A 16,686-nucleotide genomic window follows, 5' to 3' on the forward strand; every position below is an offset into this window, starting at 1 on the left:
AAGTAGCCCGCTCTCAAACGAAATGAAAAGAAAAACTATTTCTAAAGTCATGTGACTGCCTTGGACTGTTGCCTGACTTGTTTTCAAGTGGCATATGAGCAAGAAAAATGCATTACCAGCATGGGATAAAAGCAGATTGCATTTACGTTCAACATCCATCAACACTCAAACTCTGCCATCGCAGAACTCCAAAAGCCCAAAAACTCAATTCCTCTAGCTTAATCAGTAAAGCATGGTGCTAAGGGTCATGGGTTCGAATCCTAGGGAATAAAGAAGCAAACAACACTGCAGTAGAAAAACAACAATATTGTATTTCATTAAAAATGTACAAAAGATATCTACATGATCCAGCCTTGTAAAATGAATCTGTGTACAACAGGACAAATGTATTTCTGTATATCGAGTTCAACAGTCCAAGTTAATCAGTTGTGCGGTTCGTTCAGAGGGTTGCAATCTCTTTATAGCGTTGTCATGTTCCTGTGATTCCATTCAGGTCTTTAGTAAATCAAAACAAAATGAGGGATTTCTGACTATGAACCACACTTTCAAGTGTCAAGTTTTACATTTCATAATATTTTATCTGCATATTCATTTGGAACCTCTTTCCTGTCTAGTACAAACAAGGATAGGAAGCATAATATTACATTTAATTTACAGAATGTACAAAACCTCTTCCACTGAAGAGGACAGAAAAGATACAGTCCCATTCTGCTAGAGTAATGTAATTCCTGCATATGCTTGTGCACAGCGAGGCACTTGTTCCTGCGTTCATGTCGTCAGAAGTCGTATAAAAATACAGGACTGTCGCTTATCAAATTCTCTGTCTGTTCATATGTGCTGTACATACACCGGTCTAAGGCAAAGTATGGCTTCTTGAACAAAACAAAAAAGATGCTACCAAAGTTTCAACTAATACTATACATTTAAAAAGCATGTAAAAATGTTTACGCAATATCCTTGTTCAAAGTCATACACCTTAAAAGCTGTCTTTAAATCTTGTGCTTGTACTTCCTATGACATCATATTAAGGAACTTGCTCTCCTCTGCGAGCGCCGTCAGCATGGAGCTCATGTCTCCGATGGCCATGTTGCCGATTCCGGCAGGGACCGGAGGCAACGTCACTGAGTTCCTGGGCGTGGTGAGACGGGAGGAATTTTGGGATAGGCTGCGGAGGAGAGTCGGGCTTAACGTTCCGGACACGAGGCTGGAGTGATCGCCATCATCCAGCATGGCGTCGAAGTCGATCTGCGGATGCTCTGCTCTGTTTGAATCCACTGTGCTGGAGACTTGATTTGTTTCAGGGGAGCCCACGGTGGCCATGGCTGCACTCTCTGCGCCTGCCATTCCCAGACTGCTTGAATTGAACATGTGAATCTGCCCAGTGTAGAACATGCCGCTGCTGTTCACGTCAGCTGATTTTTTGGGACTGGCCTCGGAGGTGTCATATGTGGGGCTAAAGTTGGATTGCGGGTAACCGAGGTGCTGCGCTGCAGTTGTCGTTGGCCCTGAGAGCTGCCGACTGTATGGTTTGGGTTCTGTGGGCGGCCTTGGCTGTAGCAGTCCGTGGTTTCCGTTCAGCGTGGGATTCTGGGCCGGAATGCCATAACCTTGCTGGTTGATGCTCATCTGGGAATAATTTCCTTGATTATTTGGAAAAGCAGCATTGCTTTGACCAGCCACCGGTTGAGCTCGTACCCTGTTATTCTGGACGCTCCCAGGCTGTGCCGTCAGCGCTTTACCAGACGGACTCAGCAAACCTACACTGATGTCATTTGAAGCAGAACCCTGATGGTAACCGTGCAGAAAGTTAGCCTGATCTGTGTTAGATGGGCGTAGTGGTTGCCTCTGGTTAATCCTCTGGGAATTCAGCTCGCTATTCCGTTGCACGTGACTCTGCTGGGCAGCGTGAGCGAGGTTGTGACTCATCAGCCCAACTTGTTGGTTGGAGTTGACATTCTGAAAGGGGCTGAGGCTTTGTTTTTGTTGGAGTGCGGTGAGGTTTCCCCGCCCTGATCCCTGCTTGGTTTGGCAGTGGGATGAATCCACTGTCCCTGAACTGACCTCATTCCACTGCACCGGCATCTGGCTCTTAGTGTCACTGGGGGAACTTGGAAATGTCTGCTGGGAGCTCGGAGCTGCAGTTTGCCGTGTTACGGCATTCATGTTGCCCTCCACCAAGGCTAGGCGTCTCTGGTAATGGGAGCCAAAGTTGTGGATGCTCTGTCCAGGGTGGTGCCGGTACCCTGCCCCTGGATGTTGGACAGAATCTCCATTTTGAGATGTAAGGTACTGAACGACATCATCAGGCAACATCACTGCATCATCAAGACCGTTGTTCTGATTGTCCATGTCGCTCGCCATGGTTTCCATCGCCACGTTCTCAGAAATGCTAGGAGGTCGGGGTGGATACAGGTGGCGGTTTATGTTACCCTCAGACAGGCTGTTGCTTGAGTGTCGACTGAATGCAGGAGGGTGTAATGAGTGATAGGGGTTCACGTTGGACATGCTGTTGTAACGTTGCTGCAGGGAATGCTGCTCCGCAGCTACTCTTCTAACTGGGTCGCTCGCTCTTCGAGCGGTGTTTCCCGTCACCTCATGAGGCAAGACGCTACGGTTAGCATAGCTGGTGTCACTACACCTTCTGGGAACTGAAGGAGGATGGATAGGGAGAGTGGCCATTTCATGGGAATCCCCTAACAGGGCCATCCGAGTCTTCAGGCTCATAAAGTCCATGTTAGGAAGAGGAGTGGGTGGAGCGCCTCCAGTGGCAGCAGCATACTTGGCTTTGAGTCTGTAGTGTTGGGCAGGAGTCAGACTGAGTAGACTGGGGATTCCTCCACATTGGCTGGCCTCGCTGGACCTTCTAGACAAATCGGTGGAAATGGGGTCGTAGGAGTCGGCCGAGCTGATGTTGTTAAGACGGCCACCCGGTTGAGAGGCTTGGCTGGACCGGCGGCTGGAATAGCAAGGCGAGATTCCAGATGAACGACGGCTGAGGGTGTAAGCTGAGCTCACGGTGCTGGCTAGGCTATCACGACGCTCCACTAGCTGACTCAGAACTGTTGTCTCCCCGGGACAAAGGTCGCCCAGGCGTGGGCTGGAGATGGAAAGCCCTGGATCACACAGACCGCCTGAACCTTCCAATAAAGAACCTGGAACAGAGAGCAGCTGAACTTAGAGAAATAAAAACTGGATTTTTAGTATGCATCAGTGGTGGAAATGTGATCAAATCTCTCCTTTTCGCTTTGCTTACTCACCGGTATTGATGGGTGGAAGCTTGGTGCTGGGGGCAGGAGGAGTTGGGTTTGCCCAGGAGCACGAGTCCCTCACCGACTTCAGCTTTTCCTGCTTCAGGTACGTGAGTCTATGAGCAGTGCTAGCGTTCTTCCGAAGATGGAGGCCCAACATCCCTGTGGAGACGGTGGAATCCACGAGGGGCACGTCGTCCAGGGCGCTCAGATCTCCCATGCTGCCCCCGCTAAATCCCGTCGGCTCTACTCCACCGTCATGGTGGGCGGCACTGCCAAGTGGTGACGGCTCGCTGCTACATGATGACTGACCACCAGGGCTGGACTGATACATCTGAGGGGGGCAGATGGAAAGTTTGATTACCCAAGAAGCTGAAAGGAACAGAATGCAGATACAGCAACATGCAAACGCATGACCCTTACAATCACTTTCCCAAGTGTAAATTGCAAATAATGAGCATACTGAGTCAAGGTTTGGGAAAACACCCTTCCTCAAGACACATCCCACGTCTTTTTTCATCCTTCTCAGAAGGCTAGGTTAAGTGCCTGACAAATCGTTATTTCCTATGGCAACCTCTTTGTGCATTATGCATGCGGCCTGCCATGAATACACAAAGGGGAAAGCTCTCAACATAAATAAGGTATTCACGTCATTTGACGGCGCATCCCTTGAATGAGGCAAATGTATTCTGTCCCCACGTGAACGGGGGAGCCGTTCTTGATCACAGCTTGATCACTGGCACTATTTGTTCAGGACACAAAAACAGTCCCACTGATATAATATTAATCCACTAATGGCTTTTATCCTTGAGTGCAGGGCGGGAGCGTTAGATCTCGGGATTGTGGGGGGATTGGGCTGGATTGTTGGGGTGGAAGCCCATGGGAAATTAAAAGCTCTCTGTGTGCCAACAGATCTCAGGCAATTACACAATGTAGGGGTCCAAATTTTTTGATGTGGTGAATACCCGAAAGTCTTTGACTTAAAGAGGTGTACTATCATACTGGATCATGAATTTGATTTTACAGCTCTGTGTGTGAGCTTTTCATAATATAACCCCACAGAAAAAAAGAAAAGAATGTGCATAAAAAGATTAAACATATAGAAAGAGAGTATAATGTATAAGACATTTACCATGCATACTGTAAATGGGCAGCTGACATATACAGAAACATCAAAATTAATATATACACATTACCCTTAAAAAAACAATGTCTTGAGACACTCAAAAGTTTCTAAATGTGGAAATCCTTAAAAATATTGCTAATCAGGACCCCAGCATGAACAGTTTTCTAACTTGTTAGTTTGAACAGAGGAAGCTACATTTGCCATTCATTTGCAGTTACTTTCACATTAATTTCCTTTACACAAATATATTTTGATGTATTGTCAGAAAGTATTTTGATGTAAAGTCAGCATTTTGACAAAAGTCAGAATTTAATATAAAGTCTGAATTTAAAAAGTCAGAATTTCGAAATAAAATCAGAATTTCAATAAAAGTCAGAATTTCAGTATAAAGTCAGAATTTTGAAGTAAAGTCAGAATTTTAACCTCAAGTCAGAATTTTGAAGTCAGAATTTCTAAATAAAGTCAGATTTTCGAAGTAAAGTCAGGATTTCAGTATTAAGTTAGAATTTTGAAAAAGTCAGGATTTTAATATAAAGTCAGAATTTTGAAATAAAGTCAGAATTTTCAAATATAAAGTCAGAATTTTCAAATATAAAGTCAAAATTTCAAAATAAAGTCAGAATTTTGAAGTCAGGATTTTAATATAAAGTCAGAATTGCGAAGTAATTTTGAAATAAAGTGAAAAATTTGAAAATAAAGTCAGAATGTCAATATAAAGTCAGAATTTCGGAATAAAGTCAGAATTTTGAAGTCAGGATTTCAGTATAAAGTCAGAATTCTGAAGTCATAATTTTAATATAAAGTCAGGATTTAAATATGAAGTCAGAACTTTAAAATGTAAAGTCAAGATTTCATATAAAGTCAGAATTTCAATATATCCATATTTTGATGTCAAAATCCATGTCAGCTGCCCAGTAAAAACAACTCTGAAACCGACGTATAGTAAGACATTAGAACGGGATCCACGCTCACCTCAATAACGTCTGTCCTTACGGAAAGTGTATGGAAGAGAAACAGGAAAGAGATAGCAGGAAGCACATGTAGAGAGAGCGGTTAAAGATGGACAGATCTCTGCAGCATGCTTTGTTAGTATGTTTGGATTAGCATAACTTCTGATGGACATTTTAATGCATATTTAATCAGAAATGAATAATATATTTGCGAGTACAGATTACAGGCATGCAAAAAACGACTCTTGTTATTCAAATTACATACATTTTGTTATGCATCCATCAAGATCAAACACAATCGATTTTGGGCCTCGTCTTTATTAGATCTTACCATAGAGTTTTCAGTCTTTATGGACTTGACTTGTAGGTAGTCCTCGACTCCTCTAGTCGTGCTGTTGGCTTCGAGTTTCTCCTCCGTCGTTCGGCCCGACAGCTTGGTTCCCGCTTCGTTCTCTCCGTTTTCCTTGGGCGGATGAGGTCGGGATGGCAAGTCGCCGCGTTGTTTCTTGGTGACGTGAGCTTCGGGCCCGTGGACGGTTTTGACGTGTTTCCGGAGCGAGCTGGGATCGGTGTAGCGCTTCGTGCAGCCCGGGATCTTACACACGTAGGGTTTCTGCGGAGATAAATATCACTCGGTTTCACCTGACCCTCTAACAGTCAAATGTACGACTTTGAATTAGAGTTTTATCTCTTCCTGTTAAGTCAGATTATCTTCAAATGGAGCGGTAGGTGAATACACAATTAGAGGAATAAATTACGGCGTGTGCGCTGACATACTGATCGTGTGGATGCTAAGCGTCCGTGATGCATGGCTGTTTACTAATAAAGTTGAGACGAAATGATCTTTCTCCCTCCTTAAGCTCGTGATGGATCAACCGAGAACGGAAATGGCGCCAGGTTTCATTTTCTATGCGCGGTCTGCAGGTGGTCTGTTTCTCCGTTGGGGACGTGCTTGATTCTCACTAATGTATTGTGGGTTGCTGTACTCATTAGCTTCACAGCTCATTATTCACGCATGCACACGTTGCTGGTTAATGGGACAGCGTTGGGCGTCCAGGAGCAATCACTACACATGATGAGGGAATGCGTAAACAAATCTAATTTTGGCCTAAATTTGTTAGCGTATGCTGAAAATGGCACATTTACATAGCATTAGGCAGTTAGCAGATCCTTAATGCCACAGTGAAGTAGATTATCTGATCCTTCCTCTGAAGAACGACTAGCGGGGCGGCACACGCCCGAAACTCCCGCGCCGATGACGTTAACTGATCTAATGGAGTCGACCCACGTCTTTGCTCTGAGTTTATAGGAAGACTTCACCCAGAAATTAATATTTCGTCATAAGCTGCTAACCCTCATGTCGCTAGTTGATTGATAGCGCTTTGTGATGAACAAACTGAAATTTTTCATTTTCCAATTTTCACCAGCTGCTTCCATTGTATGTAAAAAAAATAGCAGCTTAAATGTCACATAATTTGTCAAGATGAAGTCTAGGTCACTCCAATATTAAAAAAATTAGTTATATTGTAAAAAGTCAGGATTTCAATATAAAGTCAGAATTTTGAAATATAAAGTCAGAGTTTCAATATAAAGTCAGAATTTCAATATAAAGTCAGAATTTCAAAATATAAAGTCAGGATTTAATATAAAGTCAGAATTTTGAAGTAAAGTCAGAATTTCAAAATAAAGTCAGAATTTCAATATAAAGGCAGAATCAAAAAAGTTTCAATATATAAAAAATCAGTCAATATAAATTCAGAATTTCAATATAAAGTCAGAATTTCAAAATAAAGTCAGAATTTCAATATAAAGTCAGAATTTCGAAATAAAGTCAGGATTTCAATATAAAGTCAGAATTTCAATATAAAGTCAGAATTTCAATATAAAGTCAGAATTTCGAAATAAAGTCAGGATTCAATATAAAGTCGGAATTTCAAAATCAGGATTTCAATATAAATTCAGAATTTTGAAGTCAGAATTTTTAAGTAAAGTCAGAATTCTAAAAATAAAGTCAGAATTTCAACAAAGTTAGAATTTTGACATAAAGTCAGAATTTTGAACTATAAAGGCAGGGTTTCAATATTAAGTCAGAATTTCAAAATATAAAGTCAGGATTTAATATAAAGTCAGACTTCTGAAATATAAAGGCAGGATTTCAATATTAAGTCAGAATTTCAATATACAGTCAGAATTTTGAAATAAAGTCAGGATTTCAATATAAAGTCAGAATTTCAAAATAAAGTCAGGATTTCAATATAAAGTCAGAATTTAAAAATAAAGTCAGAATTTCAAAGTAGAGTCAGAATTTCGAAGTCAGGATTTAACTATAAAGTCAGAATTTTGAAGTCAGAATTTTTAAGTAAAGTCAGAATTCTAAAAATAAAGTCAGAATTTTGAAGTAAAGTCAGGATTTCAATGTAAAGTCAGACTTTTGAAATATAAAGGCAGGATTTCAATATTAATTCAGAATTTCAAAATAAAGTCAGAATTTTGAAGTAAAGTCAGGATTTCAGTAAAAAGTCAGACTTTTTAAATATAAAGTCAGGATTTCAATATTAAGTCAGAATTTTGAAAAAAAGTCAGAATTTCAAAATAAAGTCTGAATTTTAATATATCAATATTTTGAGGTCAAAATCCACTACACATGATGAGGAAATGAGTAAACAAATCTAATTTTGGCCTAAATTTGGCAAATTTACATAGCATTAGGCAGTTAGCAGATCCTTAACGCCACAGTGAAGTAGATTATCTGATCCTTCCTCCAAATAACGACTAGCGAGGTGGCACACGCCCGAAACTCCTGTGCCAATGACATTAACGGATCTAAAGGAGTTGACCCACGTCTTTGTTCTGAGTTTATATTTTGTCATAAGCTGCTCCCATTAGCACTTTGTGATGACAAACTGAAATTTAAGTCATTTTTCGAGGTGACACTCATGGTCCACTGTATGTATTCAAAAATGTATTATATTTGAAGAAAATGAATCCTATAGCGCCATTAAGATGGTTTGCGTTTTTACATTATTGTGTCCAGATGAAGGCGAGTGTGTGTTTACCTCGTTGGAGTGTGTGCGGTTCTGGTGTTTGGCTCGGTCCGAGGCGTTGGAGAAGGCCTTGTTGCAGCCCTCATGCTCGCACACGTAGGGTTTCTCTCCGGTGTGTGAGCGCAGGTGTGTTTTCAGATTCTCCAGACGCGAGTATGCCTTAGAGCAGCCCTCAAACTGAAACACACACACACATTCATTAAGCTCAAATAAAAACACTGTGAATAAGATGTGACAGTTCAAATAATCTCTGGCGTTATTCATTTATATGCACAAATACAGTTGCTGATTCAATGCCAATCATTACATTTACATGAATGCATTCATCCAAAGTGACTTGCATTGCATTTTGGGGATTTTTTAATTAGTTCAAGCAATGCATTCCCTAAGAATCAAACCTATGAACGTGGAGTCGCAGGCATTTGAAATGCGCACTAAATTATGCTTGATATAAAACACTTTAACATGTTTATTGTGTATGTGTTGATATAGTTGTGTTTAGTGTGGGTTTACTTGTAGTTTGGGGACATTTTAATTTTATTTATTTTATTTTTTTAAATTACATTTTTAAATTATTCATTTTATTATTATTATTATTATTATTATTAATAATAATAATAATAATAATACTTTTTAAAGTATAAAAATCCAAGTTTTCTTAACTGGTTTGTGGACGTTTGTGGAAAAAATATTAATTAATTAATTTATTTATTAATTAAAAAAGATAAAAGTTTTCTTCACTGTAGTTTCAGAACATTTTTCTTTTTTTCTTTGGAAGTATTAAAAGTTTAGATTGTGGGCATTATGCATTTTTATTAATGTATTTATTTATTTCGAAAATGAAAACCCAAGATTTCTTAGCTGTAAGTTTGAGGACATTACCTTTAAAAAAAAAAAAAAAAAAAAAAAAAAAAATTAATATATTTTTTTCAATTTTTTTAAATACATTTTTAAAATATAAAAATCCAAGTTTTCTTAGCTATAAGTTTGAGAATGTTACCTTATTTTAATTATTATTTTTTTTTTTAGCTATAGTTTTGGGACATGTATTTATTTTTTTTTATTGTTGTATGTATGCATGCATGTATGGAATATTTTGCATACATTTTTAACAAAAAATGTTTTGTTAGCTTTATTTTGGGGACATTATTATTTTATTAATAATTTTGTTTACATTTTTGTTAATTATTAAGTTTTTTTTTTTACATTTTGGTTTATTTTTTAAACTATAAAAATGCACGTTTTGGGACATTTATTTTTTTTTATTTATTTTTTAAATACATTTTTAAAATATAAAAACCTAAGTTGTCTTAGCTGTAAAACTGGGCCATTTAATTTTTTTTTCCTTTTTTTTTCCACTTTATTTTTAAAATAAAAATATATTTCTTTTAAAATATTAATTTTATTAGCTGTAGTCTGGGGACATTTACACTTAATGCTTTTTTCAAATATAAAAATGCAAGTTATCTTTTCTGATTAGGATCCATCTGTACAGGTCTCTGATATTGAGACAGCTAGTTAACTGTAGGTGTGTGCGAGACTCACAGTGCACTTGTGCGGTTTCTCCCCGGTGTGTCTGCGCATATGAACCACCAGCATGTACTGCGCTTTAAAGGGCTTCTGCTCGCGCGAACACTCCTCCCAGCGGCACACGAACTCCTTCTTCTCCCCGTGGATGTGTTCGTTATTGATGTGCTGCGAACACACAAACACAACAGCTCACTTTCATTCCGCGTCTCGGACGTCTCGCCTCCCTTTGTAATGTCAGCGTTGTGTTTAAGGTCTAATTGGCCGGGCCGTTTTCAAGTGTGGTGCAAAAAAATAAAACCCGGCACAATTGGCGTCGTTTGGACGCAAGACTTGAGAAAATAAAGCAATTTGAGCTTCTGAGGAGCCCATTTGCCTATTGGCCAATTGAAGAGCAGCGCTATCCATCACGAGCGTCTGCGTTTTCCACGTCTGACAGACGGGAATAAGAAAATGTGATGGTGTGTGATTGTAAGAGAGTGTGTGTTTTTAAAACCGTCTCTGGTGACGGACGAGAAACCTCAGATCTGAGAGAGACACAAATTCGCATTTACGAACACCGTGTGCGCTTACGCAAACGCCTTTTAAGAGATTCTTGGAAATGTACACAAAGGCTGCAGGATCGTTTCTCTTCACTTTTCTTCATCATTTTTGAAGCCTCGCTGTCTTTGAGGCAACTGGTGTTTTTGGGAAGATTCAAGCTTAAATCAAATACTCAGAGAAGCAGCCTGAACTTATATATATGATTTCTTTTAAGTTTGCTAATGAAGTTACGAAGTTATTAGAGAGTGAATTGGGTCAAAGGCTGACTGCTTTCCTGAGACAGGCTTTGTCTATCCCAGCATATTGTATATGTGTGGATATAGCTGTGTTTAGTGTGGGTTTACTTAGCTGTAGTTTGAGGACATTTTAATTTTTTTTAAAATATTTTTTGAAGTATAACAAACAAGTCTTCTTAGCTGTAGTTTTTGGACATTTTAATTAATTAATTAATTTATTTTTTTGCATTTTAAACATTCACTTTTTTAGCATTTATTTTTTTAAAAAGATGGAAGTGCAAGTTTTCTTTAAGAGTTTTAAGACAATTTTTTTCCTGTTTTTTTTTTTTTGTGTATAAAAATCTGTGTACATTTTTGCATTTTTATTACTTTATTTATTTATTGTTTATTGTGAATGTTATTTTTGTGTATTTGTGTATTTATTTTCATGTATTATTAAAGTATAAAAATCCACACCTTTTTTTAATGAATAAATTATATATTTTTTTTACCTATAGTTTTGGGACAATTATTTATTTTTTATTATTGTATGTATGCATGCATGTATGGAATATTTTGCATACATTTTTAACAAAAATAAGTTTTATTAACTTTATTTTGGGGACATTATTATTATTATTATTATTATTATTAATTTATTTTTTGCATTTTTAAATATATTTATGTTTAAAAAAATGCCTTTAAAAGATAGAAGTGAAAGTTTTCTTTAGAAGTTTTAAGACATTTTTATTTTTTCCAGTTTTTTCTTTCTTTTTTTAAAAGTTTGTGTACATTTTTACACTTTTATTTATTTATTTATTTATTTAATGTTTATAGTGAATGTTATTTTTGTGCATTTATTGTTATGTATTTTTAAAGTATAAAAATCCAAGTTTTCTCAGCTAAAAGGACACTTTGTTGGACATTTATTTATTTATGTTTTCTTAGCTGTAATTTTGAGGATGTTACCCTTTTTTGTAAATGAACGAATTATTATATATCACATTTTTGAAGACTTGTTGTCTTTGAATGAACTGGTGTTTTTGTGAACATCCAATCACTCAGAGAAGCAGCCTGAACTTATATATATGATTTCTTTTAAGTTTGCTAATGAATTTAGATCAGAGAGTGAACTGGGTCAAAGGCTGACTGCTTTCTATGAGGGTTTGATGTGCTTTCCTCAGACGGGCTTGATCTATCCCAGCATGCACTTGTCCTGTGGCGTTTCTGTGGCATTCCAGGCGATCAGTGAAGCAGAAAGACAGACGGAGAGAAAGAGCCGTCCGTCCCGCTGAAATACACTGATTCACTCTCACTGTCCGTTCAGTCACTCGCTGAGATTTTCACTAGATCACACAATCATGACCGTCTGTTTACACTAGTGATGCACACTGATAACAGCTCATTATAGGCTTAAAGAGGAACAGAGCATCTGTGTGTGTGTGTGTGTGTGTGTGTGTGTGTTGTCAGTGATCTGGAGGAGTTCAGTGTTGTACAACATGATGGAAAGTCTACAGATGTGATTTATGTGTGTGTGAATTGTTTCCAGCTTCTGAATTTATTATTAAGATAATAAAAAAAACCTAAATATTAAATTATTATGTGTAAAATTCATATTTTTTATTTTAATTAATATTTATATTAATTAGATAAACTATATATAATATTTAATATATATATATATATATATATATATATATATATATATCTATATAAATTATGGCTTTACATTGACTTGAGACATTGAAAAAACATCAAAATAAGGTTGACATTAACCTCAAGAATTAAAAAGAAAACTATAAACTATATATAATATTTTTTAAAAATTTAATTGTGGCTTTACATACAACTTCTAACACTGAATAAACATTAACCTCCAGTATTTAAAAAAACATCTAAATATTAAATTATTATATATAAAATTCAGACTATATAATATTTTAAAAACCTAATTAAAATCAGGTTGAAATTAATCTAAATATTAAATTATTATATACAAGATTCAGGTTTTTTATTATAATTAATATTATATATTAATTTTAGAAACTATATAATATATTTTAAAAAAAAACATCTAACATTGAAAATCTGGTTGACAGTCGCCTCCAGTATTTGAAAAAATAAATAAATAAATAAATATTAAATTAAATATTAAATTATTTATATATCATTTTCTGATTTTTAAATTTATAATTAATATTATATAATAAATGTAGAAATTATATGTAATATTTAAAATATTATATTGTGGCATTACATCAACTTTTATACTGAAATAATGTTAAATTTTGGTTGGAAATGAAAATCAGGTTGAAATTAACCTCCAGTATTTAAAAAAAATAAAATTCAAAATATTAAAATATTATATATAATAATCAGATTTAATTAGAATTATTATTGTATATTAATTTCATAAATAATATATAATATATATAAAACCCAGTTTATTTACACCAACTTCTAACCTCTTGTATTTAAAAAAATCTAAATATTAAGTTATTATATATAAAATTCAGAATTTTTAATATAAGTGAACTATTTTATTTAAATTATATGTTTTTGTAATTATTGTAATTGTTATAATTACTGTAATACAATAATAATATAAGCAATATTATATATATATATATATATATATATATATATATATATGTATTTAAAAAAGTAAATTCTTTGAGTGTTGACCAACTTTTGTCGAACCAGATTTTTTTAGTGATTAAATATTTAAGTTATTTAAGTCTTACTATCATGTATTTTTCCATATTTATTTTCTTGTATTGTTAACCTGTGGTATTCGAAAGCTGCTCATTTCCACATGGACAATTCAGCTCATCTGCTAAGACAGATTTACGCTGTGGCCTTTGGGTCACAGGTCAAGAGGTCAGAGGTCAGTGACACTTTGTGCCACTCAGCTGCCCCGGCCAAAACTGAGTCGGTAAATTTAGGTAAACGACGGGACACCTGTGGACCACAATGTACACAAAAACAGTAAGAGCGTTCTCATGTCAAGCTCCACTCTGATTGGCCGATTCCTCACTATAAATGCAGGTAAGGCGGGCTCTTCACGTCCAAGTGGGCGGTTCTTAACCAGAATAAGCCTAATAAATGTTGATTCCGCTGGTATTCAGTGATGACTTGACCCTGTTCCCACTGAGCGCAGCTTTGAAACGCTCACCTGTGTCAGCCGTCTGTCAGACTATCCCATAACCACACACACACACACACACACACACTTACATGCACCAGCTGTTCCTGCGTGTCGTACTCTTTGCTGCAGCCCTCCCAGTGGCAGTTGGTCTCGTACACCACCTCAGCCTCCTGCTTGCAGTCGTCCAAGTCCTCCTTCAGGTCCACTGCGCCGCCCAGATGGTCCTAAGGGGGAACGGCAGCGTTACGGCATAAACGCATAAACGCTCTTTAGCGGGCCGCTTTGTTAGCAGGAGAAAATGGGTCTCATTTGGTATTAATTGCGTGAATTATTTGTAACTGGATTATTACACAAGAGATCCGATGAAAAATTTCCACCTATTGTTAATGAATTTGGAGTATTCTAAATAAACTCATTAATTTGCATAAAACACGCCCTAAACAACTCTGTATATATGCCTTCCTATACAGCCTTTCTTTTTCTATTCTTTATATATAAAATGAAATATATTTAACATCCGTGTCCATGTATAAAAATTAATCTTAACTCGATTATAGTTTTATAATTAATATAATTAATAATAATAATATAATTTTTATAATTAAATAATATTATAATATTGATTATAATGACAAAATATGAGATTTTTGCTATTTTTGGTAGAAAATAATTTCTGAATCATAAAAAAATATACTGATGAAAATATTTGCACACGGAGTCGTCATTAACTGCATCAAATTTTTTATCAGTTGACTTAATTTAAGCCTAATTTAATCAAATACATTTTTGTAGTAGTAATTGTCTAAAAAATTATTCCCAAAAGGAGCCAAAGCATCAAGCCAAATAATTCACAGACTAAAGCTGCCGTTAATTTAACGTCAAAAAGACGTTGACACCAACTGTGGACAGATTTCAGTTGGAAATGAAAATTGGTTTGATGTTCAAACTCAGTGTTGGCTTCACATCAACCTCCAACGCTGGACAGCAACCAAGTTTTGGTTGGAAATAAAAATCATGTTGCCACCAAAACTCAGCGTTGTCTTGACATCAAAGTCCAACATTGGACAGATATTCAATTTTGGTTGGAAATGAGTTGACGTTAAAACCCAGTGTTGGCTTGATGTCAACCTCCAACATAAATAAAATAAAAATTGGACAGACATTAAAATTTGCTTGGAATTGAAAATCAGGTTGGCGTCAAAACTCAGTGTTGACTAACACTGACGACGTTGGATAGGAAAATTGGTTTGAGATCAAAAGCCAGCGTTGGTTTTAAATTCAACGTCCAATATTGGTCAGACGCAATATTGGTTGACGTCAAAAGCTGACATTGGCTTGAAGTTATCTCCAACATTGGACAGATTTTTGTTGGAAGTGAAAATTAGATTGACGTCAAAAAGTGTTGGCCTGATGTCAACTTCCAAAATTGTACAGATGTTGAAAATTGGTTGGAAATTAAAATTGATTTGACGTCAAAACCTGTAGTTGACTTGAAGTCAAATTCCAACATAGGATGGACATTAAATTTTGGTTGTAAAAATTGGGTTGATGTTAAAAACTCAACATTGGCTTGATGTCAACCTCCAACATTGAACAAACATTACATTTCGGTTAGAAATTAAAATCGGGTTGTGGTCAAAACTAAGCGTTGGCTTGATGTCAACCTCCAACATAAAGCACAAGTTAAATTTTAGTTGGAAATAAAAATTGGACAGACATTGAAATTTGCTTGGAATTGAAAATCAGGTTGGCGTCAAAACTCAGTGTTGACTAACATTGACGACGTTGGATAGGAAAATTGGTTTGAGATCAAAAGCCAGCGTTGGTTTTAAATTTAACGTCCAATATTGGTCAGACGCGAAATTTTAGTTGAAAACAAATATCGGGTTGACGTCAAAAGCTGACATTGGCTTGAATTATCTCCAACATTGGATAGATTTTTGTTGGAAGTGAAAATTAGGTTGACGTCAAAACCAAGTGTTGGCCTGATGTCAACTTCCAAAATTGTACAGATGTTGAAAATTGGTTGGAAATTAAAATCGATTTGACGTCAAAACCTGTAGTTGACTTGATGTCAAATTCCAACATAGGATGGACATTAAATTTTGGTTGTAAAAATTGGGTTGATGTTAAAAACTCAACACTGGCTTGATGTCAACCTCCAACACTGAACAAACATTACATTTCGGTTAGAAATGAAAATCTGGTTGACATAAAAATTCAACTTTGGCTTGACTTTAACTTTCAAAATTGAACAGATGTTACAATTTGGTTGGAAATAAAAATCAGGTTGACATCAAAACATAGGACAGATGTTGAATTTAGATTGGACTGATGAGAACTTTCACTTTACATTAACGTCCAACACTGAAGTTAAGTTTTGGTTAGAAATGAAAATTGGGTTGATTTCAAAGTCTAGCATAGGCTTGATGTCAACCTCCAACATTGGACAAATGTTGACATTTGGTTCAAAATTAAAATTAGGTTGACATAAAAATTCAACTTTGGCTTGACGGTGACTTCCAAAATTGAACAGATGTTGATTTTTGGTTTAAAACGAAAATTGGGTTGACATCCAAAACTAAAGCTGACTTGATGCCAAACTACAACATTGGATTGTATTGTTGTATTGTTGTATTGTTTTTGGAAACGAAATCAGGTTGACGTCAAAACCCAAACATTGGACATGCGTTGAATTTTGTTAGTAAATAGAAATCAGGTTGACGTCAAAACTCCAACATTGGAGAGACGTTAAATTTTGGTTGGAAACTAAAATCTGGTTGACACTAAAACCTTTTTGGTTGGAAATGAAAATCGTGTTGACATAAATTCAACTTTGGCTTGACAACAACTTCCAAAATTGAACAGATGTTAAATTTTGTTTG

At 36.2% G+C, this 16,686-nt stretch overlaps 1 protein-coding gene across 1 annotated transcript in view; it reads right to left on the bottom strand.

The window, feature by feature from the left end:
• Positions 1–312: 312 nt before the first annotated feature.
• Positions 313–16,686, bottom strand: part of gli2b (GLI family zinc finger 2b) — a 108,757-nt gene continuing 92,383 nt past the window's right edge. Inside the window, exons 9-14 of the mRNA XM_051123211.1 lie at positions 13,891–14,025; positions 9,914–10,063; positions 8,381–8,545; positions 5,656–5,937; positions 3,258–3,582; positions 313–3,152 (exon numbers count right to left, since the gene is read on the bottom strand). Of these exons, the coding sequence (XP_050979168.1) occupies positions 1,012–3,152; positions 3,258–3,582; positions 5,656–5,937; positions 8,381–8,545; positions 9,914–10,063; positions 13,891–14,025 (3,198 nt within the window). The 3' untranslated portion in view covers positions 313–1,011. The remainder of the gene's footprint in view (positions 3,153–3,257; positions 3,583–5,655; positions 5,938–8,380; positions 8,546–9,913; positions 10,064–13,890; positions 14,026–16,686) is intronic.

This window comes from Labeo rohita, chromosome 11, assembly GCF_022985175.1.
Source record: "Labeo rohita strain BAU-BD-2019 chromosome 11, IGBB_LRoh.1.0, whole genome shotgun sequence".
NCBI lineage: Eukaryota > Metazoa > Chordata > Actinopteri > Cypriniformes > Cyprinidae > Labeo > Labeo rohita.